This window comes from Trichosurus vulpecula, chromosome 5, assembly GCF_011100635.1.
Source record: "Trichosurus vulpecula isolate mTriVul1 chromosome 5, mTriVul1.pri, whole genome shotgun sequence".
Taxonomy (NCBI): Eukaryota; Metazoa; Chordata; class Mammalia; order Diprotodontia; family Phalangeridae; genus Trichosurus; species Trichosurus vulpecula.
Genome location: NC_050577.1, coordinates 43,276,005 through 43,301,730, shown reverse-complemented (window position 1 = coordinate 43,301,730; position 25,726 = coordinate 43,276,005). Strand labels below are relative to the sequence as shown.

The 25,726-nt window shown below is 43.6% G+C and overlaps 1 protein-coding gene across 1 annotated transcript in view; it reads left to right on the top strand.

Annotated features, from left to right (window-relative positions):
• Positions 1 to 24,418, top strand: part of LARS2 (leucyl-tRNA synthetase 2, mitochondrial) — a 176,645-nt gene extending 152,227 nt beyond the window's left edge. Inside the window, exons 19-22 of the mRNA XM_036762051.1 lie at positions 3,423 to 3,500; positions 4,743 to 4,854; positions 16,912 to 17,039; positions 23,925 to 24,418. Of these exons, the coding sequence (XP_036617946.1) occupies positions 3,423 to 3,500; positions 4,743 to 4,854; positions 16,912 to 17,039; positions 23,925 to 24,104 (498 nt within the window). The 3' untranslated portion in view covers positions 24,105 to 24,418. The remainder of the gene's footprint in view (positions 1 to 3,422; positions 3,501 to 4,742; positions 4,855 to 16,911; positions 17,040 to 23,924) is intronic.
• Positions 24,419 to 25,726: the final 1,308 nt, after the last annotated feature.

Here is a 25,726-nt window from a genome sequence, read left to right as displayed (position 1 = left end):
CATATACTTCTGACATATACTAGCAGGATTGGGCTGGGGTGGGGTGGGGTGGGGGGGTGGGGGTCACTTTACTGTTCCATGCCCCCAGGGCAACTTCATGAGACTCTTAAGTTTCAGAATTGCTGATGCCCATTGGCAGAGAATTCTCTATTCCTCTAGGGCTTCCCTATACTAATACAATTACAGATATGACTGAAAAAAGATCTCCCTCTGTTGTCCAAGCCTGGAGTAGAAGCAACCCTGTGTTTTCAAGGGCTTCCACGTCTGTGGATCCCAATGAGCTTGGAGAGATCTTCCCAACCCATGAAGGCTTCAAGTAGACACCCAGCTAGAGACTGTGTGTTTTAGATCCAAGAACCAACCTAGCTCAACTCAAGAGGCTTGTAACCAGGTTAGCAGCCAAGTAATGGATTATGGAGACCTAGCAACTCATAAGAATAATCTATTAAGATATGGAAAGGCAGCGCTCCTCATTGGGAGTGAGAGGACTGACCCCAGTGAAACCAGAAATCCTTGAACTATTGAAATAATACAAAATTGTGACGCGTTATCCCATCTCCAACACTACCTGGGTAACCTCAGGCAAGCCCCTGAATGAACTCCAGGCTTTCATTTTCCTCAGACACAAAATAAGGAGTTGGGCCTAGAAGGCTTCTGAGATCCCTTCCCTTTCTAGATCTATGGTCATTCCAGGGCTTCATAAAGGAAGGGGCCTTAGTGACCATCTCATCCAACCCCCTCAATCTTCAGATAAAGACACTTAGATTCTGAGAAGTTGAGGAACTTGAATGTAGCTCTTCTGACCCGAGATCTAGAGCTCTTTCCACTGGGCCATGACTCTTGTGAGTCCTGTGACAGAGCTTAACTTTTGCGGATAAGTAACTTCAAAGTCCACCTATCACATTTTGGCCATGGAGATGAGAATACCATTTCCTACATAAAAGAGATATAGGGTTAGATTCAGTAAAAGAAGCTTCTAGTCATTTTAACCAGATGGGTTGTTTTTTTTTTAACGGTATTATGACATTCAGCTGCTTTTGAGAACGAAAAGAAAAAATGTCACAAATCCTTGGAAGAAAGAACTTGAAAATTCTATAGATGTTTCCTTGCTGGGCATCTAGCCCATACCCAAAATTCCTCTGTCATCAAATTTAAGTGGAAAAAGATGAAAGTTGGTTTGTAGATATGCTGATTCAAGCCTTTAAGTTCAACCAATTTTTCATTTACTTGGGCCCAAATACATGATTGTATCAGCATGGAAACATTTCTCCTTCCTAAAGGGGCCCTGTTTTCAAGAGGGGCTCTTTTTTTAATGATCCTTCTTCAAGTTTCTTTTTTTTTGATGTTCAGTAAAAGGTTTTAATAATATACTGAATGAATTTAATAACTTGAGTGATGCTTGAGCAATTATTTTATCACTAAATATTTATTTTTCTGTGCTCCAAGATTTTTAATTACTTAATTCGATGGATTGTGACATTTTAGTGAATTTTACAATCTTGAATTTTTTAAAAGGCACCACATGTTCATTTTTCTGCTAAAGGTAAAAGTGAGCAGGAAAAAAAGACCTATATTTCGTTCAGTTTCATTATTCCTCTTGTCTTGATTCCATGTTTCCTAGGTTAAGAATAATCATAGCCTTCTTACCAGTCATTTATACCATGTGGATTAAGGGCATCTAACCAAGGGTTTCTATTAAGGGACATCCAGCAGACCACCACACCATTGTTGTTAATTACATTTTTTCAACAACTTCTTTGGGCCACCCAAAATATGGTTCAGAGAGTTCTTGCTGGCTAGTTAGTCTGTTATGTTAGTTGTTTTTGTGTGCCCTTCTAGTTATAGTTGACATTGTCTCTTCTTCATATAGTCTACACTCTAGCTCAGTTGAATTACTCATTAGCTCTTTTCCTAACTCAGCCTTACCTCTCCCACCTCCCTGCATTAACCTGGGTCATGCCAAGACTGAACTCCCTCCTCATGCAAAATCCTTATTTTTCTCCAAAGAGCCTCTCGAGTGTCCCCTGCTCAATGTGGCCTCTCATGATCTCTCCACATGTTAGTACCCTTTCACTCCTCAATTGACATTGCATCTACTTATCTTCAGACATGTTAGAAGTCAAATGTAAGGTCCTCGAGGGCAGGAACTGTCTCATTTTTGTCTTTGTGAGCCCATACCTAGAGGAGTACCTGGCACATACCAAGCACTTTGATTGCTGAGTAACGCTGTATTAAGTGTTGTAGAGCATGGGCTACCTTCAGAAAGTTTGAAGTCAAATAAAGGATCAAACTGATCAAAACATGTTCAAAACAATATAAGAATACTTATGTCATACATGAATTACATAAGAACACTTAGAGTCTATATTGACATACCAAGAACCTCCCCCAAAGTAGAAGTAAGGTTGGGTCCTTAAGGGCTACACCAGCCTCTGACAAATGCTGCCAACTAGAAGGATTCCAAACCCTAATCCGGTTATAATGTTAGATTGTCTGTTGTCCAGGAAGTCTCATCACCAGGCTGGCCTGGAAGGAGGGGAATTTTTTGGTGATTTTTTTTCTTGTAACTACTCCTGTGACAGAGAGGGTTTGACCCATTTCCTAACGACATTATTGATCCTTAAAGCACTGATGTGTTGAAATATTCATGTGTGCACTAATTACATGTGTGTACGTGAGTGCTCTGCAGTTATCAGAACAAGTCAGAAAGAACTAGGGAAGAAGGGCCTCATTTGGTTAAGATGCCCCCCCACCCGGGAAAAGGTTGAGTTTTGAGTCTTCATTAAAGATACTTCTTTGTACTATAGGTACTCTTTTTAGCACCTTCTGTGTTAACTGTTCAAGATCATGCGTGCTCGTTCATTCTGCAAAGATTTGTTAAGGCGGTGTTATATACGTATCACCATGCTGGATACTGGGGAGTACAGAGATGAAAAATGAAGAAGTTCTTACCTCCAGAGAACTGACCATCCGTTTGAAGCGTCAGCATGTACCTAAGCAATTATTATCTAAGTTAAAGTGGGTTAAGTACAGGAGAGCTCAGAACAGCATGGAAGCTTTGGGGAGGGGTCACCGCTGTCATTGTGGGGAAGAGGACATCCAACCTGGGCCTTGAAGGAAGGCAGTGGTTTCCAAGCACAGAGATATGCACGGAATCAGATCAGACATGTTTGAAGGTGTAGGAGAGGGTAGGCCAGGGTCAGGAAATGACTAATTGTTGGTTAGATAATCATAACATTGATTAATATCATCAAAGATGACATTCATCTAATTTAACATTTTTGGATAATCAGCAGTTCTGTAAATGGTTTGAAATCCATGTCAGCAGGAGGGAACACACACAGTGACCAAGTCTTGAAATAAAGAATTCTGTTAGGATGTAAAAAGTAATTTTAATGAAAGTGGATCCCTTTCACTTCTAGGTAACTACCCATTTCACAGAAGATTTCTTATTGAATTCTGCGGTTTCACACCTGATGGGACTCAGTAATGCACTCTCGGTAAGTCTCCTGACTGTTCTAACTCACTCATAGTAGATGCAGGGAGCATCACACATCCAGCCAACCATGTGTAACATATCAAACTCTGAATGCTTTTAGTTTGAAAAGAAAAGAGAAATGATGAAAAAATACTGAGACAGAATTAGGATTAACTGTATTGTTGAATCACTAAGAGGCAAATTTGTAAAAATAACAAATTTCTAACTTTAAAAAATGTGTTTGTACATATGTATACATACATACACACAGATTTATATATATATATATATATATATATATATATATGCACATACATATACATATTTAAAATCTCAACTTAGTCATGGAATTGAACAGTTTTTAGGTGTGATCTAATCCAACTTTTTCATTTTACAAATACGGATGTTGAGCTGGGCTTGGGGGAAGGGGGCCACATGACTTGTGTAGGGTCACAGTGCATACACAGTCTTAGCCATCCTTACTGACACACTGTATTTTTAGACTCTGATTGGATCAGAGAGGTTCTGTCTCTGAAATCAGCCTTTTTAACAGTGAGCCTGGCTCTACCTGTGAAGGCCAATGTTCCTTCACAGTTTTCAGTAAAATTTCTCTCTGTAGTCTCCATCAGAGTCCACCCTGCACCTCACACAATGGAACAGACTAGTCAATGTAGTTTTCTATTCACCTTTTACACACAAAATAACACATGGTGCTTAATGCAGCTTTTAAGTTTAGCCAAAGTATCCTAATTATTTTAATCCCAAGGGAGATCTCAAGGCATCCTAAGTGGGTCAGGAGAACTGCTGAGCTGGGTGTAACAAGCGAACACTGCCCCTCCCTCGGACCATATCTGCATCTCCTATCTAGCTCTCTTCCTGGCTGCCCCTCCCCTGTTTGCTGTATCCTGGCCCACTTGCTGTGTTCTCATTTCTCTCCTCTCTCTGTTCCCAGTTTTATGCCTCAGGTATAAACCTCATCGTTTCTGAAATGAGCAGATGGTATCAGGGAAAGCTGAGTGGTCTGTTTGTTTCTTCATGTGCTTTTGGTAGCAGGCCCAGAGGGGTCGCAGGATGTCCAAGTCTGAGAACACCTAAGAGGAGTTCCCTAAAGTATACATGATAGATGGGTAGAGATTTGTCACACAGTGGGAAAAGATGGAAAGCTGAATTTTTTTACTCATTATCCCTATGTCACTGTATAGTATATCCTGAAGCTTTTATGCCTTGGGGGTATTATTATCATATTTTTTCTTCTCTTCCTTAGCAAGCTTCCCCAAAACTCGTTCTACACAGTCCAGAATTCGAGGATGCTTTGGCTGCCGTCTGTATAATGGCTTCACCATTGGCCCCTCACATAACCTCAGAGCTCTGGGCAGGTATTTGACACATTCATGTTATTAACAGAAATCTCAAAATGTCAGGTCAAAATGGCCCTCGTGGGCAGTCGTTTTAAGCTGTGAAAGTGGAACTTAGCAGTAAGATTCAGTAGGATGCCTTTCTCACATTCCAAGTGGCCTCATCCCCCTAACAGCATCTGGCTTCACAGCTGGAGCAGCCTCTGTCAAGTGGGAACCAGGGCCCCATCGGAAGGGCAGGTAGAGAATCATGTGGCAAAAGTGTTTTGTCTGACCTTCTTCCATAATTCTCAGAGCACGAAATCCCTGTTACTGTTTTTTAAGAGGAAGGGCCAGTGGGTAATCCGCTTCTTCAGCTGGAGAAAGGGGCAGCAGAAGGTAAGTAACTAGCCAGATGTCACCTCGTCCATTGATGGCCAAGCCCTGCCTCCCAATGCTCTTAACCCCACTGTCCAAATTAAATGAGAACATGTGATAGGTGTTACTAGAGGAATGCTACCCATTTATTATTGCCTGTTCTAAGTAGTCGTGCTGCAAGCGCACCCAAAGTGCTTTCATGCTTGCTTCTTCATGGGTTGCTCAGTCCTAGCTTTACACAGGCCACCCTTAGAAAGACCTGACTTTTCAAGGCAAGGATCTGACCCGTGGCTTCCCTGAGTTTATTTCTTGTCTCCGTGCAAGTGACTCCTCAAGCTTTGTATTCAGCCCCAGGCTCTCTCCTGAACTCCAGTCCAGCATCACAAACCTGCCTTGTGAATGTTTCGACTTCAGCATCCGGCAGGCAACTCAAACTCAGCCTCTCCAAACCAAACTCATTATCTCTTCCCTAAATTTTTCCCTTTCTGTCAAGGGGGCACCACCCCCCTTCCAGTGATCCAGACATCCTCCTATCACTCACCCCCATCAACTCCTCTGATTGGCTTGTCAAGCCTCCTCCCTCCCTTCCCCCCCCCCACCCCGGCCCCAATCTGGCTTTCTATCCTTGGGACAGAATCATAGATTTAGATCTGGGAAGGGAGCCTAATGGGCAGAGTCCAACCTGCTCATTGGATGAGAAGACTGAAGCTACAGGAGGCCAAGTGACCTGCTGGAAAGGATCTGAGCCAGGGGTCTTCTGCACCATCGTCTGTCTACCTGTCACTCCTGCCCTTCCACAGGCCTGGAACACTCCCCCTCCTCACCCCTGCCTCTTCGATTCCCTTGTTTCTTTCAGACCTCAACTCACATGCCACTGTCTTCATGAAGGGCTGCTAGTACCACCCCCTCTTCCAATTACTTTGCACTGATTCCGTGTAGATTTTGCCTATATTCACATACGTTCATGTTATCTCCCCACTGCAGAATGGAAGTTTACTGAAGTTATGGACTTTTCATTTTTTCCTGTGTGTAATGGGCATCGGATCAATGTTTTGTTGATTGCTTGAAACTTTTCCTTAGCTATTGAGAGGTTTTCCTATCTGTTTGAAAAGAAATTTGATAATAGGACTATTTAAAGGTTCAATATTTTCAGAATCTTCCTTTGTTGGAAAAAAAGTAAAATCTTTTGATTTGTAAATGACAGCGCACGTAATAACTCAATCCATTTTAGAAAATCGCTTCAGAAACACAGAGTTTTAGCAATTTGGAAATAAATGCCATTTTTTAAAACTATAATCATTTCTGACTTTCGAATCTTGGCACACTAAGGGAAGATAATGAACTTAATATTTTTCTCAACAGTAGCCCAAGATGTAGAGATAAAAATGTAACCTAAGGAGAAGGTGATTTGGTTTCCTAATGGAATTCCATTGTGCCACTGCTTGACCTGTGCCTGTAAGCCATTTGATAAGTAGAGATCATCTGACGGCTTTAGAAGGAGATTGAAGTACTCTAGAAGAAAAGCAGGGGGGCAACTAGGTGGTACAGTTGTCTAGAGCAGCAGTCCTGGAGGACCTGAGTTCAAATATGGCCTCAGACACTTGACACTTACTAGCTGTGTGATCCTGGGCAAGTCACTTAACCCTAATTGCCTTGCAGAAAAACAATAAAGAAAGAAAAGCAGACTGAGGAGCACCACTTGTTAAAGAATGACTGAGAAAGAGCTGCCTTTCTAGGCCCTCCTCCGCTACCTCCTCCCCTCAGGGGAAGATAATCCAACTCTTATGGAACTTTCAGTGACCAACCCCATAGGAAAAATAAGCAAGTCAGGCCCACTGTGAAAATCTTTAAAAGGCTGAACAGAGACCCTGGAAAAATAAGACAAAACAAGGGAGAGGTCTGTTGGTACTTCTGGGTAAAGGAGGAGAAAGCCTTTCATCGTTGGCTCTGAAGGAAGAGATACCGACACATGCTAACCTTTGGGAGGCAGGCCTTTCTCAGCCATGCCCTGACCAAGGAAAATGCACACTGCTCGCCCAGCTTAATCTGAAAATGATCACCGTTTCTACTCCCTAGCAGCTGGCTTGGGGCCGCAAGGTGACCTAGCAGATAGTAGGCAGAACTTTGCATCAGGAATGCCTGGGTTTGAATCCTGCCTCAGACACTTACTAGCTGTGTGACCCTGGGCAAGTCACTTCACCCTGTTTGCCTCATTTTCCTCATCTGTAAAATGAGCTGGAGAAGGACATGGTAAACTTCCAATGTCTTTGCCAAGAAAATCCCAAATGGTGCCATGAAGAGTCAGAGAAGACCGAAACAACTGAACATCCAAATATTGGACATTAATAACAGTTATCATTGTATGTTATAAATTATACAGTGCCTTAACATTTGCAAAGTGTTTTACATGTATCATCTCATCTGAGTCTCTCAACAACCTTCTAAAGTGCATACATAGATATTATTCTCCCTGTTGTTTTAAAGATAAAGAAACTGGGACTGAGAGAGGTTCAGTTACTTAACCCAAGGAGCACAGTTGATAAGAGCCGAGGTGGGAAACGAACGCAGTCCTGACTCCAAGTCTAGGAATCTAGCCAATGGAATTTTTTTTCTTAACCCAAGAAATGAGATTTTCCTGTCTGGGACCCTCGCTTCACATGTGGAAGTAAACCTTGAAAATAGTACCATGGGCCAAACCATTCTTCACTGACCTTTTGTTTGTGACGGGTTACAAACCCAGTATTAAAAGATCAGTGAGACAGCCTTGAATGTTGAACATGGCCCCCTTTACCTGTTGTGATAAAGATCACCCATTGTCAAAGGGCCACGTGTCGGGGGCTCCTGAATACTTATGGGAGCATTGGGCAGAGTTTTTGGCTCCCACCTCTGTGGTCATGAGTGACTGACTTCCAGGAGCTGAGCAGCCAGGAAGGCCACCCACGTGCCTTGGTTTTCCTGGGAAGGCTAGAAGCAGATTTGTTCTTTTCTCCCTGGATCAGCTTAGGAATTTACATGAGAATAGAGGCTAGCAATTCTGTACATATTGAGTTGCACTGGACTTCCTCCTTGCCTTTGTGTTTAGATGGCATGGAATCTCTAGGCTGCTGAGATTCCACAGTAGCTGTCTGGGACTGCCCCAACCCACGAGGATCTTTTTAAATGGAGATTTCTGAGCACACAAACACCGCCTGGTGTGCAGAGCCCAGGGTTCCAGCTGCCTAAGCACCACTAGTCCATCCAGCGCTCCCTTCATTTATCTTTTTTAGACATAGCAAACTTCCTCCTTGTCTGCTTAATTTCATTTATTATTATATCACTCAAATGTCTAACCTTTTCTCATTTATCTTTTGTCAATTAAAAAAATAACTGACCAAAGTTGATTATCAATCAAGCAGCAAGCATTTATTAAGTGATTACTGTGTACTAGGCAATATGCTAAACACTGGTGAGAGAGAGAGAGAGAGAGAGAGAGAGAGAGAGAGAGAGAGAGAGAACACATAAGAGAGAGGGAAAAAGAGTACGTATTAAGTGCTTACTGTGTACCAGGCACTATGCTATGTGCTGAGATTAAAAATACTAGCAAAAAAAAAGTGCTTTGAACATAATCAATTATTTAAACATATCCTTAAACTTTATTACACAGGATAGATAGTCTATGTCACCCCTACCTGCTATGGCTGGAGCTTTCCATTGTCACCTTGAGCAAAGGAAAAGAGGGCTTCAGTTCTCATGCAGTTCATACGACATCTTACATTTGTTCCCAGGCTGGGCCATCTAGTCCCAAAGAACAGCAGGGACCAGAATCCAGCCCTTCTCTGCTTGTGGCATAAGAAGCCCTGCTGACCATTATAAAATCACTCTCTCTGTACAGATGGCAGCTTTCTCTCTTCTGTCTTTCTGGTTTAAGCCGTACTCCCCATTTTCCGTCATTTCAGTTTTCTGAGAAGTAATGTCTGTACCCTTGTAGGAAACCATTTACTGCTTGAACAAAGTCTTTCTCCTCACTGAGGGCCAAAAGGAAAGGAGACACTTGGATTTTGCCCTAGAGCTGGTCTTCTGCTCTTCTGGGTTTTGATTGCTTTTACTTCTCTCGTTTCTTCTGTGATGTGAAAATGAAAGGTAGAGACTTAAGAAATGTGTTCTTTTTTTAAAAAAAATTTTTTTTTGTTTACAAGCATTTATTTTCTTTCCTCCCTCCCATCTCCCCTCATCCTACGGGAAAAAAAAAAAGAAAGAAAACCTTGTAACAAATACACTGTATGAAGCAAAGCAAGTTCCGACATTGGCCACGTCCAAAAATGTGTATCTCGTTCTGCATCTTGAGTCCTTCCCTTCTCTGTCAGGAGGTTGTTCTCATTCTTCACCAGCAGTCCTCCGCAATCATGGCCGATCCCCATATCGATTAGAACTCATCTTTACAGGGTTGTTATTGTATGTCTTGTTCTCCTGGTTCTGCTCCCTTCCATCTGCATCAGTTCATACAAGTCTTTCCCCAGAGTTGTCCCCTTTGTCCTTTCTTACAGCATAGTAATGGCCTGTTACATTCATTTTATAATTTGTTCAGCTCTTCCCCAGTTGATAGTCAACCCCACGGTGTCCAGTTCACCAGAAAGGCTGCTCTAAATATCTTTGTACACATAGGAACTTGCCCTGTTCTTTGGGGCATAGCCTGTTCTGGAGCACATATGTTTGAAAATATGAGTATTTTCTATTTTTTCCCCTCATCTAATCAGTCAGACTCAGTGGATTATTTCTTTTTTTTAATAATAAATTGGGTTGAGTTCTATTTTAAGCTTTCTTGGAGAGTGGGGAAGGATGGGATGTGGTGGGGATGCTTTTCCAAGTCTGTTTTTCCCACCAAGCAGCAGGTGCCTCTCCCTGGAGGCAACGATGAAAGGGGAAAGTATCCCAGGCATGTGAAGCAGGGAGCCTAGAGTCAACCTAGTCCAGGCCTCCCATTTCACAGATGAGGAAACTGAGGCTCAGAGCGGTCACTAGGCCTGTCCGAACACAACAAGTAAATGTCAGAGGTGGGATTTGAACCCCGAGTGTTCCAAGCGCAGTGCTCTCTCCACTGCACCTTCCTGCCTCTCCTGGCACTGTGCCCTTTCGGCCGCATATCTGTCTTTCCCCTTCTTGTTGTTTAAGAGACATCTCTCCAGTGGAATGGCTGTGCCTTCACTGTCATCTCCACTCCAACTCCTACAGAGTCACAGCCACCATGGCATAGTTGCAGCCATCAGCTTTTAAATTTAGAGAGCAGTGTGAGTCTTTGAGTTAAAATGTGGGTAGGTTTTGTGGTTGGATTGTTGTTGGGGGTTTTAATCCTCTAAGGATGTGCTCCTGCCATGTAGCATCTTTTATTTTCAACATGCTGCATTGTCAGTCATTATGCAGAGCAACTTGGCCTTTTTTCTTTCGCATTTTATTTATGTAAGAAGACAGCTTTTAATGTGATATCTTTATTTGTATCTGTATGTGCTTCTGTACTCATATGGCTAGCAAAAATAATCTGAGAATGGCTAGAAAGGGAATAAGGCGATATAGGATTGAGAGCTCAGAAATTTTTTTCCCCAATCTCCTTAGGAATAAATAAACTTCATAAGAGAGATACTCCTAGCTGACAAACAGAATTGAAGACTAACCCCCAGAGAGGATTTCCAATGAGCATTTTGAACATGTAATAAGGAGAATTTTTTTCTCAAGACTGAGCTTTGGTGCCCTAGATAAAAGAGAAGTCATGATTCAATCAGTATTATAAAGCATAGGACCCAGTACTAAATGGCATGAGATGCCTCAAGAGTTAATGCCGCCCTTTGGTGAGGGAAGCATTCATGGAACTGATCTGGGCAGTCTGTAAACATTAACAGGATGAGGAAATCTGTTTCCTTCCTGAAACCCTGTATCTCCGGAGTATGCAGATACTCTCACTAAATTGTGAGAGGTTTGTTGTTTATCCTAGGAGAGCATTTTCCCATCCAGGCAGGAATGTAAGATGCTTGCTTAAGGAAGCTTCAGAGGGAGAGAAGCCGCTTTCCCCTCTTCTTACTGGTTGCCATGGAAGACGGTACAAAGAGGAACCAGGGGAAGCCCATGTAAAAGACATTGTAAAAAGTTATCATTAGAGACAGTCAAGAAGATTAAAATCCTCATCCTGATGTTACAGAGCATCTGATCATGTAGTTCAGTAAATAATTGTGGATAGCTTGCTTCTCTGTGAACTCTTTCATTTAGACCCTGGTCACCCCATTAACATCACTGTTTAGATTAAGTTAATCTCCATGGTGAATCAACTATTCCCTTTGTGAATATATTTATGTAAAAGTGTATGTATACATGTATATGCTTACGTCTGTATGTACATGTGTTTATGTGTGTATACATGTGTGCGTGCATGTATTGTGCTGTGTGTATACATATGCACACATACATGTTTCCTTTTATCTGAAGCTCCTTTAGACTTGACGTAATGGGTCCCACAGCTGTGATTTCTAGACTCTAGAATTAAGGTCGTTGGAGAGTATACTTTAAAGGCTTCTGGCAAATCATACAGTATACCAACCAAAGTGTTCTGGTTACCTTGAGTTACTTTCTGGTACCTAATAAAGCCAGGCAACAAGGCCCGGCATCTTCTGAGCCCTGTATATGGGACATAAGAGTAACTTCATCCATCAGCAAACGATGAACACAGCATACAGCGTAGCATTGCCCTGTACCATAGCCATTAAGGATTTGCATTTGTATTGGTCTTTTTAGGTGTCAAAACTCTTTCAGGGACTAGTTAGTGGGAATGATTGTAAAGGAATACTGTAAAGCTTTCCTTCAAGGCCCATCATCACCTCTACCTGATTATCTTCCCCCCCCCAAAAAAAAAAAACATTCAGAAATGATCTTTCCCTCCTCAGACCTTAAATAGTGAGTGTTTCGTTTGTACTTCTCCTATGCACTTACCCTGCCTGGTCTTTTTGGTTTGGTTCTTTATTTGAAGTCATGTCTTTTTTTTTTTTTTTTTTTTTTTTTTTACTGTGAGAGCTCCATGAAAGTGGGGACCATGCCGTTTTTTATCTTCATATGCCCTTCATTATAGTCCAGTACCTTCTACATAGTGGGCATTTAAATGTTTCTTGCAAGATCCATTAAACATTTTAAGAAATCAAAAATGTCTAAGACAAGTCCCTCCTCTAAAGAAGTTTAACTGCTTTGAGATATATGACTTCCTAAAGCTTTTTTGCTTATTTTCAAGATTAATCTCTAACCAACTGTGATAGGTAATTTTATATTTTGTGTCCCCTTCTGTAAAGCTCTAAGATTGACTACTGTGCCAGAACACAGTTTGATTTCTAAATCTTCCATCTGTTAAAATTCCCCTCTCCTAAAAATCCAGTGACCCTGGGTTCTCACGACCTATACATGCAGAGCCCTAACTTTGCAGGGTCTACCAAGCTAGAAAGGCTTTGTGGGAGCACTCATCCCAATGATGCCCTGTCCACCTGCCTCCAGTTCATCCTGTCTTGTTTGTGCACAGTTGTTTGCCTGCTGTCCATCCCCTCACCCCTAATTAGATTGTAGGCTCCTTGAGAGTAGGGACTGTTTTTGTCTTTCTTTGTATGCCCAATGCTTAGCCCTATGCCTGGCACATTATAGGTCTTAATAAATGTTCCTTAGCTTGTCTTGACTGTCGTCCATCACCTAGCCTAGGCAAGTTGGGAGAGGCTTTTCTACAGAAGTTTGGCCCTTGGGAAATGAATTTTTTCAGCTATAACAATTCCTGAGAACTCACTACTAAGGTGGCATGGAGAGGGTTGTATTCTTGGTGGAAAGAATGTTGTTGCTGATAAAAATTACTCATCCTTGGAGTCTAAATTTTGGCATGAAAAATCAGAATTTGAGCTGTGTTGCTAAATTGTAGTTTTAGAATAGAGGCAGAGACTGGACTAGCCCTGTCATGTTGTTCGTCTAGAGAAATCTGAGACAGGGAGATAAGTCCATCTAATGCAGATAGGCACCTTCTCTGAACCTTTGAGTTAGAGTCTCCTGAGCACTCAGAGGTTAAGTGCCTGGCCAGGGTGAGTCAGGAGCAGGAGCTGACCCCAGATCCTGCTGGCTCCCAAGCCAGCTCTCCATCCCCTGGGCCATCTTGCTTCGGGTGGTCTTAGGGCTTTCTGAGAGTTCTGCAATGTCAACTTTTCTACAATTGCATAGACCTTGAAATTCAAAGCAAAGTGATGTCATATTGCAAACTCATTTGGACCCCTTAAAGAAGGAGTGCCTAGTCTGGAAATAGCAGATTCATTATTAATACAGCAGGTTTGCTCAGGGACCACAGACACACTGGCCGTTCGTTTGTCAGCTGTTGCAGTGGGTGTTCTGGCTCAGATTGGGGTCAGAATAAATGACCCTTCCTACTCCAAGAGTGTTTCTCTTACCTGCCGATATGCCTTTCACCAAAATCAGCAAAGACATGTGAAAAAAACTAAGTATTGTGTTCCTTTTATACTCATAAAGGTAAATAACATTTCTTTTTGGTGCCTTCATATGATATTTTATATGTGCTCCTATATGCCCCATAAATTTTATTCCAAGATGATTTAATCGATAGTTCGGGTTTTATACAGTCCGTAGGAGAGAGCCCTGGCTTTAGCCTCAGAAGGCCCAGGTTCAAGTCCAAGTTATAATGCTCCACTGGCTGTGGAACCCTGGGGAAGTCATTTTACTCCATCTGAGCCTTTGCCTATATGTAAAGTGGTGAGGGGAAAGCTTTCACTACCTGTCACACAGTGTTCATGGGTGGCCCCTGGTCTATAAACTCCAGAGCCCCATGTGGCTTGAAGTTGTCACCATGCTGTATCTCCCCCACTGGTGCCTCTGTGCCTGGCTCCACCCCCCCCCCCCCGCCCTTGCAGCTGGCAGTGATATACACATAGGATGTAGAACAGCCTTTAAAAAAAGTAGCATGCAGCTAGGTGGCACAGTGGAGAGAACAATGGACTTGGAGTCAGGAAGATCTGAGTTCAAATCTGGCCTCAGACACTTAGTAGCTGTGTGACCCTGGGCAAGTCACTTGATTACCTCAAAAAAAAGTAGCATACCACCTTGCCTAGCAGGGGACAGGAGGAGCTGGAGGAGAGCTGACCTTGACTCAGCTCTCCAAGAAAGACAGAGACAACCACTCTTGGAGGCAGCAGCCCCCTCCCCCAGCTTTACCTCCCATATGCCCATGAAGGCACCATTCTTGGCCCCTGTCACGTCTGTTCTGATCAACAGAGGAGTGTGCATTAAACATGCAAATGTATACTTTATAATCCCCTGACAGGAGGAGGGAGGAGATAAAAATCAGCTTGTTCCTCACTGCCAAATGGAACACACCCATTTAAGACCCAAAGGTCTACTTTCTGTTTGAAAGCTAGGCTTCCAGAATTTTTTCTGTTAACTCTTTAGCAGGATCTGCCTAAGGCATCTCTTTATATTCAGAGATCTTTCCCCATGCTGTATACTGCTTAGTTGCCATGCAGACATGGAAGGATTCTTTCCACTCAAACTACATCCAGTAAACCAAAAAGAAATTAATTTTCCAATGGTAAAGCCCATCATGGAGTTGTGGGAGGGCTGGGAACAACATTCTCTTGTAGGAAGCCAGGAAGTCACCTCTCTCTGGTTTGGCCAGAGAACACATCTACTGGAGGTAGAACATTTTCCTGGGTCACAATAGAAGGCCAAGTTGCATAGAATCATGGAGGCCCTTTATGGGAAGTCCATTGGCATGAAAGCACTTGTTGCATGATATGGGTCTCAGATCCTCATTGCAAAGTGAGTAGCCCATCTCTACTTCCTCCCCCAGACTCTTGGGCCAGGCAAGATATAAGAGCCCAATTTCTGTTCCCCTCCTGCAGGAATCATCTGAGCTAATTTGGCTTATTTGTTCAGAGTTCAATGTTTAAAGCTTTGCTGGTAGTGCTGACTGACTGGGTGTGTCAGTGATTTGTTTGTTAGAAGCCTGTTCTTTGGCATTTTCACTCATCCAAAATGCAGATATATGTGGATTATCTGCCTGGACATACCCAGACATGGCTTAGCTCACTAAAATTCGCAGTGCTCTTCTCGACCAGAGTTTAAACTCCCCCCACCAAACTGATGAGTGCTTACTTAACAGTAAAATCAACTGAAATGAATTTTCCTTTCCCAACCCTCCCTTATTTAATGAAGATGCAGGTAAATTCGGATGCATCTGACAGGCTGGGCAGTCTGCCTGAGGGAGCCCAGCCGTTCAGCACCAATGCTGTGACCCACCCCCAGAGAGCTGAGATCTTAAATGTACTTTGCTTGGTGCCGTGTTGATTGTTTGGATCGAAAACGCACCCGTTGCTGCGTCTAGCTTTAGCGTTGTATTATGACCAGATCTGTTCAGGCAGTGCTTGGTTTTCTGTTGTGCTGCCATGGTACTGATGAGAGAAAAACGCTTATTTCCCCTCATTCCTTGCTGACTGCAGAAACTTGGCCTGAGGAGCCCTGTCTGTACAGCTTTCATTAGATGCGCCGGCATCCTGTACAAGCCGGCTTCTCTTCTTTGTGGGCTCAGAAGATGGAAAAGCAGCTCAATGATCTCAGGAATAATCCTAATAATTAACATTTATCTGGCACTTACTGTGTGCCAGCTGCTGTGCTCAGTGCTTTACAATTATTATCTGATTTGGTCCCTGTGAAAACCCTGGGAGGCAGGTGCTCTTATCATCTGTGATTTACAGATGACGAACCTAAGGCAGAAGGTTAAGTGACCCGTCCAGAGTCCCACAGCTGGTAAATGTCTTAGACCGGATTCGAACTCTGGTCTTCCTGGCTCCAGGCCTCACTATCCACTGTGCCACCTACACACTTTTGCAGCATTACTTGACCAATTAGTTTTTGTTATTCTCTTGTAAATGCATATGCTTATGTAAATGCTTGTGTAATTGGGAATATTTCTTTGATAGTGTCTTCTGAGAGATACAGGGTAAGCTTATTCCTTTGGGGCGCAAATCACAGAAATCACGCTGTGATCACAGGCGCTTACAGAATGGTTTCCTTTCTCTTACCTCTCTACTCTTTGCCTTCTGCCGAGTTAAAAAAACGAGTTAACTTAGATTCAATGACAAGACAGTGAGGCCTGCTTAGCCAGAAGAAATACTAACAGAAAGTTAAATCAGTATATAAATGGCATCTGAACCGGGTACCAAACTTAGCCTGCTGTTGCAACAGGAGTTGACTCGAGACTTCCAAAGTCAACACGTGCAATGATCGTGGGCAAGAAATGAATGGAGACAATAAAGTTCATTACATTGTGTCCTGCTCCCAAATACAAGGGCCTTGCTTCTCCCACAAAACTTCCTACTATGAATTATATTAAAATTGTGAGCCTTGTCCTCCTTTATGAGACTTCTGGTCTCATAAACATTCTGGTTCTACGGAAATTGTAGCTTGCAAAAAAAAATCACTATCTATAGCTTAAAATTGGAAACTAAATTTCAGTGATAAGTCAAAGTCCCCACTGGACCCCTATTTGCATGACTTAATGTGCTATCAAAAACTGTAGTATTGCCTCCCCAGAACATTCCTCTGACCAGTATTAAATTAAGCTGCCTCTTGGCAAAATGCTTTTTATCACGCCAGGTGTGATAAACCTTCTGTTTATTTTGTATCGTGTATTGTATTGCAGACAATAAAGAATCTGTCTCCTTGTCATTGCAGGTCTGGCCCATGTGAAGAATAAGCTGTGCACTCATTATAACTGGGATGCCAGTGTATTGCATCAGTCTTGGCCTGCGGTGGATCTCAAACCCAAGCAGCCGCCTGACATGGTGGAGATGGCCATTCTGGTAAAGAATCTTCTTCCCACTTGTTGGCTGGTGGCACCCAGAATGCTCAGCTCATGGACTGGTCCATGTCACTGCTCATTCTAAAGGTTCCTCATAAATTCTGTGTATTTTGCTAGGTTTGGGGGCTCTGGTTTCTAGACTTCCCCTTCCAACTCAGACCTTGGTCAAATAGTAATTAGGAAATCTGGCCTGAACCATATGTGAGTTATAAGCCTGCATCTGTCTCACCCTATGAAAGGAGTATACACTGATTCTACCAGGTGATCACATGCCAGCATCTTCTATATAATCTCAGCTATGAACAATGCTGTCTTTAGCCCTCGAGGGATTGGGAACTAGAAAAGGGAACTTCTTGTGGTTAGAAATCTCTTATCTATTCCTTCTCGTCTTGGCCCAGCCCAACAGAAATGCCAATGTGGCTGTCCTGGCATTCCCAACTGAATTGGTTTTCTCAGACTAAGTACACAGGTGGTGGTCATGTGCTGGGAAATGCATTCCTCCAAAGCTTCTGTAAAACTTTCTTTGGTTATCTGAAGGATATAAAATAGAACAGAGTCTTCTTTGCTTCAGGTGATAAAGGTGATGAGGTACAGCACATTAAAATCCGTGTGACAGATAATTGTGAAGCCACGTCAGTTGGGTCCATTACCAAGTTATGTTACATAATTTCATTTGGGCCTTCACTGCAACAGGTCACTGCTTTAACACTACCCTAAGGCATTCACTGTCACCCTGTCCACAGCAGCTGTTCCAGACCTTCTTGTCTCTCCTCAAGCCTTTCCCTAAGGACCTCACCTCGTACCTGACTGAAAAAATGGAGGCTCTTTTTTGAGAACTCCCTCTTCTCCTCTGTTCCTCATCTCACATCACAGCACCCCAGTCTCACACAATGACATGGCACTTTCCCTCTGACATTACCTTCTATACTGTTTAGATCTTGTTTGTACAGTTCTCTGTATGCGGTCTCCTCCAGTAGAATGTGCATCCCTTGAGGGGAAACTCAGTGTTTTTCCCTTCCTTTGAATCCTCAGTGCCCAGAACATAGCAGACACCTAATAAACACCTGCTGATGGGCTAACTGCTTCTACGTGAGTGGGGGGATTGTGGAGGAAGGAAGATCTGGTCTATGTTTCCTTCTCCCAGAAAGAGAACAAGAGAGGGAATTAGAGTCGATGTCCATCTACTCTGACATCTCATTTCAGACTTTCATAAAAGGCTTGGTCCTTGAGGACCCTGAATCTCATGACTGACCCAAGGGTTTCCAGACTCCCTGGATTTGAGCCCCCTTCCTCCCACCTATTGCCCTCCTTTTCTGTGCCCTTTTCCAACAGGGCATCCAGACCTGGCTGGATACCAAAAGCTTTAAGCGTGATTATTTTCATAGCCCTAAGTACTTGACAGCTTTCAGAATATTTCTACAATGGCACCTTCTCAGGAGCTTAGCATTCCTTTCCAAACAAGTGAATTTTGCACTCTGCTCTAAAATCTTCTCTAACATGGAAAAGGGGGCTAGAGGATGGGATGGCTTCAGGGTGGCCCTGGAAGGTTGGCTTGGGACACAAAATCTGCTTATTTGGACCCTGGAGGGGGGAAATCCAATCAATAAGCCCTTATTATTCAGCACTTTTTAGGTGCCAGGAATCGTGGAAACCAGCACAGGCGAGAAGTGTGTTCACTAGCCGAGTCAGACTAAGAAATCTGACCACCCAGAGGCTGCAAGTCAGCCAGGGTCCAGCCCTTCTACATCTGTGTCAACAGTGGTCTGAGCAGAAAAATCAATATTTGCAAAGAAAATGTTTATAGCAGGAGACCACGCTCCTTCACAGCTGCTCTGTTTCTAACTGCTGCTTTTCCACCCACCGCCACTCCATCCTCTCCCCTTCCTGTTGGCCCTTCCTTAATGGCACATACCATGACTGCATCCAGACTTAAACTGAGGCATCAGCAGGAATGGTTAGTGCCTGGTGGGTGCTTTCCCATGAGAAACCCTCAGGCCTAAGAATTTCTGCAACAGCACAGAAAAGCCTCTGAGATATCAGACAGAACTGTGAAAGGCTATATTCTTCCATTGAGATAATGCATGCCTTTGGCATGATGCTGGGTGGGAGGGGTGACTAGCTCAGCCCAGTGCATTGACTGGGCTATTGCAGAACGAGCCGAGCAGGTCAGAGAAGTGGGCACCGAGAGGACCTTTGCAAACTGGCATGGTCTGTGTGTAAGTGACCCAAGATGGGGAGAAAGATTGTTAGAGAGTGTTTGTACCCAGGACTTCTACTCTCTCCCTTGTGCACCCTGAAGGGCAGACCTCGTGCTGAAGAATTCAGCTATCACTACTTCCATTGCCCAGATAAGTCAGGAATCTGGCCAAGTCCTCGGCACACACTTGGGGCCTAATAAATGCTCATCAAGTAAAATTACATGTTATTGACACGAACTCTTGTCTTTCAATCCTTCTGTTTCCAGTTTCCCTGGGAAATAAGAACAAAAACCCTGGTACCTGTGAGACCTGAGAGCAAAAATAGAGACACGTGGACTTTGCTTATGGCCTCCAAAGCCTGGAGGGAAAGACTTGTGGGTGGCTAGGACAGGTTGGCCTTTCTTCAGCCACACCCTCACACATAGATCCCAAACACCATTCATAGACTCAGCCACCGAAGGAGAGTTTCATTGAAGGGGTTGGCCCCGAAGTGCAGTCATCCATACCTTATGTCCAGGTGGGCAGCCTTACACAGTCAGGCTCCTCAAAAACACAGGAATTCAAGGTTGGTTTGTTGTTGTTGTTCAGAGGGAATATTAGCTGTGGATGGGTTACTACTGCCCACCGAAGACCACGTCCTGCAGCCAGGTTCTTGTTGTTGGGTGCTCACCCCCTTTCCATTATTAGTGGTACAGGCCCTCCCTCTCATCCCATTCTCCATCCCGATTCCCCACCCCCCTGCCGTGTGATGCCCTGGCTCTGGGATTTTTATTATTATTATTTCTTGTTCTTGTTATTTCTTATTATTTCACTGCAACTTTGCAGTATATGAGCCTTCCCTTCTCCTCGTAAGAATGTTCTGCTTTCTGTAGCATTCAGTTCTATTCAATTCAGCAAGTATTCATAAAGAACCTACTCCGTGCATGGCCCTATGCGTAGTACTGAGGATATTCATGCTCGGATGATTTGCGAATGTACTGATAAGGATGTCCCCTGGAGCAGGGCCAGTCACAATCATCCGCTTGCTCACCCTGAGCAAGTTTACCATGGAGGGCCTGGCCAATATGTCCAGGCCTTCCTTGATTTTTCTTGACATTTTGAAGATACCAGTGGAGCACATTGTGGTCATCCCTCATTCTTGGTCACACACGTGACCAGCCTATCTTCTCTTTCATTCAGAAATTTCTGCCTGATAGCATCCTTTACCATGGTTTGTCATCTTAGTATCTTATTTGTCCAGTGCCACAGCCGGCTCACACCCATCACGTGTCTCTTTATTGCCCTCTGAATGATTTAATTTGGGGTTCTTCTGAGATGGTAGTGTCTCTTGTAGCAACACCAGAAAAATATGGATATTAAAAAGTGTGCTCTTCATTTCTGGGAGAAGTTTAGTCATTAAAGGAGTTTCACGATTTCACTAAAGCAATCCAGCTCCTATTCTTCTCATCCTATCCAATTTTGGACTTACCTCCTTGTTCATTTGCATGTCTATATAAGATTATACATATGGATTCACCAATTGGGAAAAATAGTTTGTTATAAAAATCTTTACGTATCATTTTTCAAACTGGTTTTACCCTCTATGATTTCCCTTTCTTTATGAGACAGTAACTGCTCATAATTTCCCATCATTTTTCTCCATAAGAGTTCATATATAAATAGCTTATATTCTAAACCAGCATTCCCCTTGGCTGCTCTGTTTCTCTGCTTGGCAAGTGAGTCAAGAGTTTGCTAAGTAAGGTGCTTTCTAGGGCACTTGATTGCATCAGTAAAACTTCTACATGAAGTTACTAGAGTTTTACCTCTGTGGTTTTTCTCCCATGTACCGCTTTTTGCCATCCATAGTTTGCTTTAATAGGCCAGGATAATGTCATTTTAATGGCACATTTCTCATTTTGATTCTCTCTCCTAGTTTTATACTCCCTTTGATCTCTTCTCTAACAAGTCAATGGTCTTACTATACACAGAAAGATAACTCAGGAAATACTTCCATGTCCATCACGAGTCATGACCTATCTGTTAAAATAGAATCGGTTTCATGTTGTCGTGATATTATTCAGTGTTCTTCTTGTCCAGCACCACTGATTCTTTGGGCAATGTTTGTGACACGTGGGCGTGAGACTTCTGTGTGGCCTACAAGTCTTTGGCCTCTTTCATAGCTTCTACTATAGTTCTCATCATCCTTATCTGTTCCTGCCTTTACAATCAAGTCACCACATGTCCAAGTGTGTGTTGGTTAATTTGGAAGAGCTTATCAAGCTCTCCATAGATTTTTTTCTCTCTCTTTCCTTTTCCACAGATGTTGGTGCATAAACCACAATTATTTTGATGGTGGTCTTTTTTGCAGATGCTTACCATGGACCCTGTACTATAAACATCCAATGAAATAATGTTCCTCTCTGTCTTTGGGTGCCTGATAGAGCTGGAACCATAAAATCCTTCACTTCCCTCTCCTCAGAGAACTATGAACCATCCTTCCATTCAGCAGCAACTTCTTCCTTCTTCTGTTTTTATTTATAGTGAGAATGTCCAGATTAATAGCATTCCTCCCCTATAGCACTGTGTCCACTTGTTGGTCATTGGGCAAAGATTTCACATTTCGCATACCAACAGCCAATTTAAAGTTTAGATCGAGTCTAAAAATGGGATAATTTTTTATATCCATTGGTTCCTTTTGCACCATTCTGCCACCAAAAGCAGGAGAGAATCAGACAAGACTATGTCACTTTGTATTTTTTTCTGTATTTCATTGGTTTTCATGGTCAAAATATTCATCACCAAGCTACTGGCAGTGAGCCTTTCTCTAATAAGCCAAGCTGGCCTCTTTCCAGGACCCTCTCCCCAGCATGGCGGAACCTTCCAGAGCTCACGCTTCCCAGGGAGAGCCTTTGAGAACCCGGGGCCCTTTCCACACCATGATGACGCACCAGGGGAACTGTGGGGAACCACTGGAGATAAAAAGGAAAAACAATCGCTGCTCCTCTATGACTTTACCTTCTGCTTAAGTAAACAGTATATACAAGATAATTTGAGAGGGAAAGAGTAACCACCAGGGTCAGTAAAGGTTCCAGAGTTCCACATAACAGACATTCACAGCTTCATGTACAGTCCCCTACTCCTGTTCTACACTGGCTAGGGAAATATCCGTTTTATTTAGTGTTTGTTAAATTCAAAAAAAATTGTAAAGAAAATGAAAAGAATAACAAAGTCATGGAGAATGGGAGGAAAAGTAAGGAGATGAAGATGTTATTGAGGTTGTGAATTTAAACAGAAGGATAGCCATACCCTCAAAAAACCCAGTAAGTTCTGGAGGAAGGATAAGGCTTAGGGGAAAATAATTCTGTTTTAGACATGTTGCGTTTGAGATGTTTGTGGGACATGCTGGGGGAGGTGTCCAGCAGGCAGCTGGTTATGGGAGGTTGGAACTCAGGAGGGAGACTAGGGCTGGGTATATAAATGTTGGGAGTCACCTATATAGAAATAATAACTGAATTGAGAGGAACTGGTGAGATACTGAGAGAAAGTGCAGGGAGAGAGAAGAGAGGGCCCAAGGAAGAACCTTAGAGAAGACCCATGTTTATAGGGTGGGGCATGGAGGATGATCTATCTAGAGTAGGAAGGGGCCATCAGAGAGTGCAGGAGCAGGAGGAGGAGTCACAAAAGCTAAGAGAAAGGCAGAGTATCCGTGACAAGAGGGGGTGGCTGACGCTGTCAGGATCATCAAAAAGACTAAGGGATAAGGATTAAGAAAAAGCCATCATGGATTTAGCAATTAAACAGTTGTTAAATGTTAGAACTAACAGGCAAAAAGCCTCACTTACTGCAATGCTCAAGTGTTCCAGCCTGCTTGGTTTTACTCTAGGTATTTTGGAAACTAACTTTTAGGGAGTATATCAAATGTAATCTACTCAAGACTGAAAAATTTCAAAGGTAACCCTGAGGACTATAAATTGCAAAGAGGGTATCAACTTGCATTGGTGGAGGGAGCTTCCTGTATTAATGAATCACTGATCCAGTCTCCATCATATGCCTGTATTATAATTGAGAAAGTATTCATTGTCATTTGTTTTCATAATTCACCAAATGTATTTTTTCTGTTAATTTTTTCCATCAGTCCACAAATAAATATTTGTGGTGAGTACTTAGCCCTATGCTGACTGCATGAGATAGATATTGAAACATGAGAGTCTTCATTCCAGGGTAATTTGTAAGCTGGATCCCCCAGAAGACTGGAGACTTCTGAATTCATAGGTTCATAGGAATTCAGGTGTTAAACAGTTAAGAAAAATCCATTGGCAAAAGTGTCAGGCCTGGCTAAAGTCTGCAGAGATGGTTATCTGCCAACGGCTCCCTTAAGGAGGGTTCATCTTTCCAGGACTGGAAATAACATAAGCTGCCTCACCCCTGCGATGATTTCTTAAATGCCTTTCTCTGAGCCTTTGTTTTCCTGGAAGTGTTTGGACAGCACAAAGCTCTTCCCATCCCCAAGGCCTTCTCTGCCTGCCTGTTTAGGTCTTAGTCAGATCCCCTAATTCTATTTCATTCCCCTTTCAGGAAGCTGAATGTTGACTTTACCTCTGCCCTTCCCCCCAAAGCAGCCCAGTACAGTGGGCATGAGAGGCTGGGGAGCGGCGTCATCAGACCCTCTCAAAGTTATACTCATTTAGCTGGGCTTCTCTCCGTTTCAGATCAACAACAAAGCTTGTGGCAAGATTCCTGTGCCCTACCAGGTAGCCCGAGACCGTGAGAAAGTGCATGAGCTGGTTCTCCAGAGTGAGCTGGGAATGCAACACCTGCAGGGCCGCACTGTCACCAAGGCCTTCCTCTCTCCACGGACTGCGCTCATCAACTTCCTGGTGCAGGACTGACAGAGGCTTTGGGGTCCCAGCCGCTAGCTTCCTGTGGCTTCCCGGGGAGGAAGGCAGAGCTATCCCACCCAAGGTGTGGGAAAGACAAAAGTACTTTAGGGGACCGGTGCTGCCTTGATGGCCGTACTAGAGTCCAGAGACGTCAGAGGGGCAAGTTTCCTGTGTCCTCCCCTTCCCCCCTGCAGGGGAACCCAGCCAGGCTTCAGAATCAGCCCCATGATGCCAACAGGAGAATTCACAAATCATGGGCACCAGGTGTTTCTGCTGTGGTGGATGGGGTGCTGGTTAATAAAAATGGAGCTCATGATGAAGGAACAAGGAGGTTTCTTGCCACATTGGTTCAGGCTGTGCTCATCTGTTTTGGGGGGCTGTTGCTACACTGCCTGGGCTGATAAGGAGATAACCAGTCACGGGGACATGATGTTGGGACCACGCAGCTGTCCTGTGTCCTGGGCTCCCCCTAAGCCTCTGGCTTAGCCATTAGGAGAAAAATGCACACAGTGCCATCTGGTCTTAGGTGTATAGGGCTGTTTGTGGTTTGACAAGTTTATTAGGTGGATTCTTTCAGGGTAATTCACTGATTTATTGGGGATAATGTGACCCAGTAGTGGGATATAGATGTGTTGAAATGCCAGGTGTGGGAGCACAGCATAGGGTGAGGCTTTCCTAAATCATCAGAAGCATTTACTTAGTGCTCTTGGCCTTAGAATTGTGCGGAGAGGGTCTAATGTGGCCCCTCCCTCTGGGAACTGATGGTCTAAGGTCAACGTTGAAATGGCAGAGATATTAAGAATCTATATTACATAACGTGGACATGTCCTGCAAGGCAGTTGTGCTTATACTGGAAGGAGCTTTGAATTTGAAGTCAAAGGCACCAAGTTCAAATCCAGACCTTGTTTTCTGCTACCTTGGACAAATTGATTAATCTCTCTGGGCTTCAGTTTCCCAATCTGTTAAATAAGGCTGTTGGACTAGATGTTTGCCAAGGGCCTTTTGGGTGCTAGACCCTATATTACTATTGATGTACAGTCCTTCTTCCTCTCCACCCCTAATGTCCCTGGATCCTGCTGTGATTTGGAGCTCTTGCAGGTGGAAGACCTGCATTCAAATCCTGGTCAAATCTGCTACTTCCTTCCCATGTGATCTCGAGTAAGTCTCATCTGGCCGATGAAGGGGTTGGAGACCTCTAAGGTCCCTTCCGGCTCTGCATCTGTGACCTTCTGAATGTGGCTGGGACAGGACCAGCAGCCCTGGGCTTCGGGTAGATCCCTTAAGGTTTACAGAGAACTTCCTCTACAAAAAGTCTGTGAGATGGGTAGTGCCTGCTTCTTAATCTCATTTTACAGGTGAGGTAACCAAGGTCCCAAGGATTTGCTTTGTCCAAGGTCAGACAGCTAACTCTTTGTGCCAGAGCCAGGCTGTGGGGCCAGGTCTGCTGTCTCTACACCCAGTGCACATTCCAGGCCATCATGAGGCCTCTCCAGGCATGAGCATCCTTAGTAGAAGGAAAGGAGGAAGTGTTGCAGGGAGAGGATTTGTCAGCCTGCTCCTGCCTGGGTCAGTGGACCCAACAGACACCTGGAGGGTAGAAAGCCTCTAAGTGAACGGAAGCACAGGCCGAG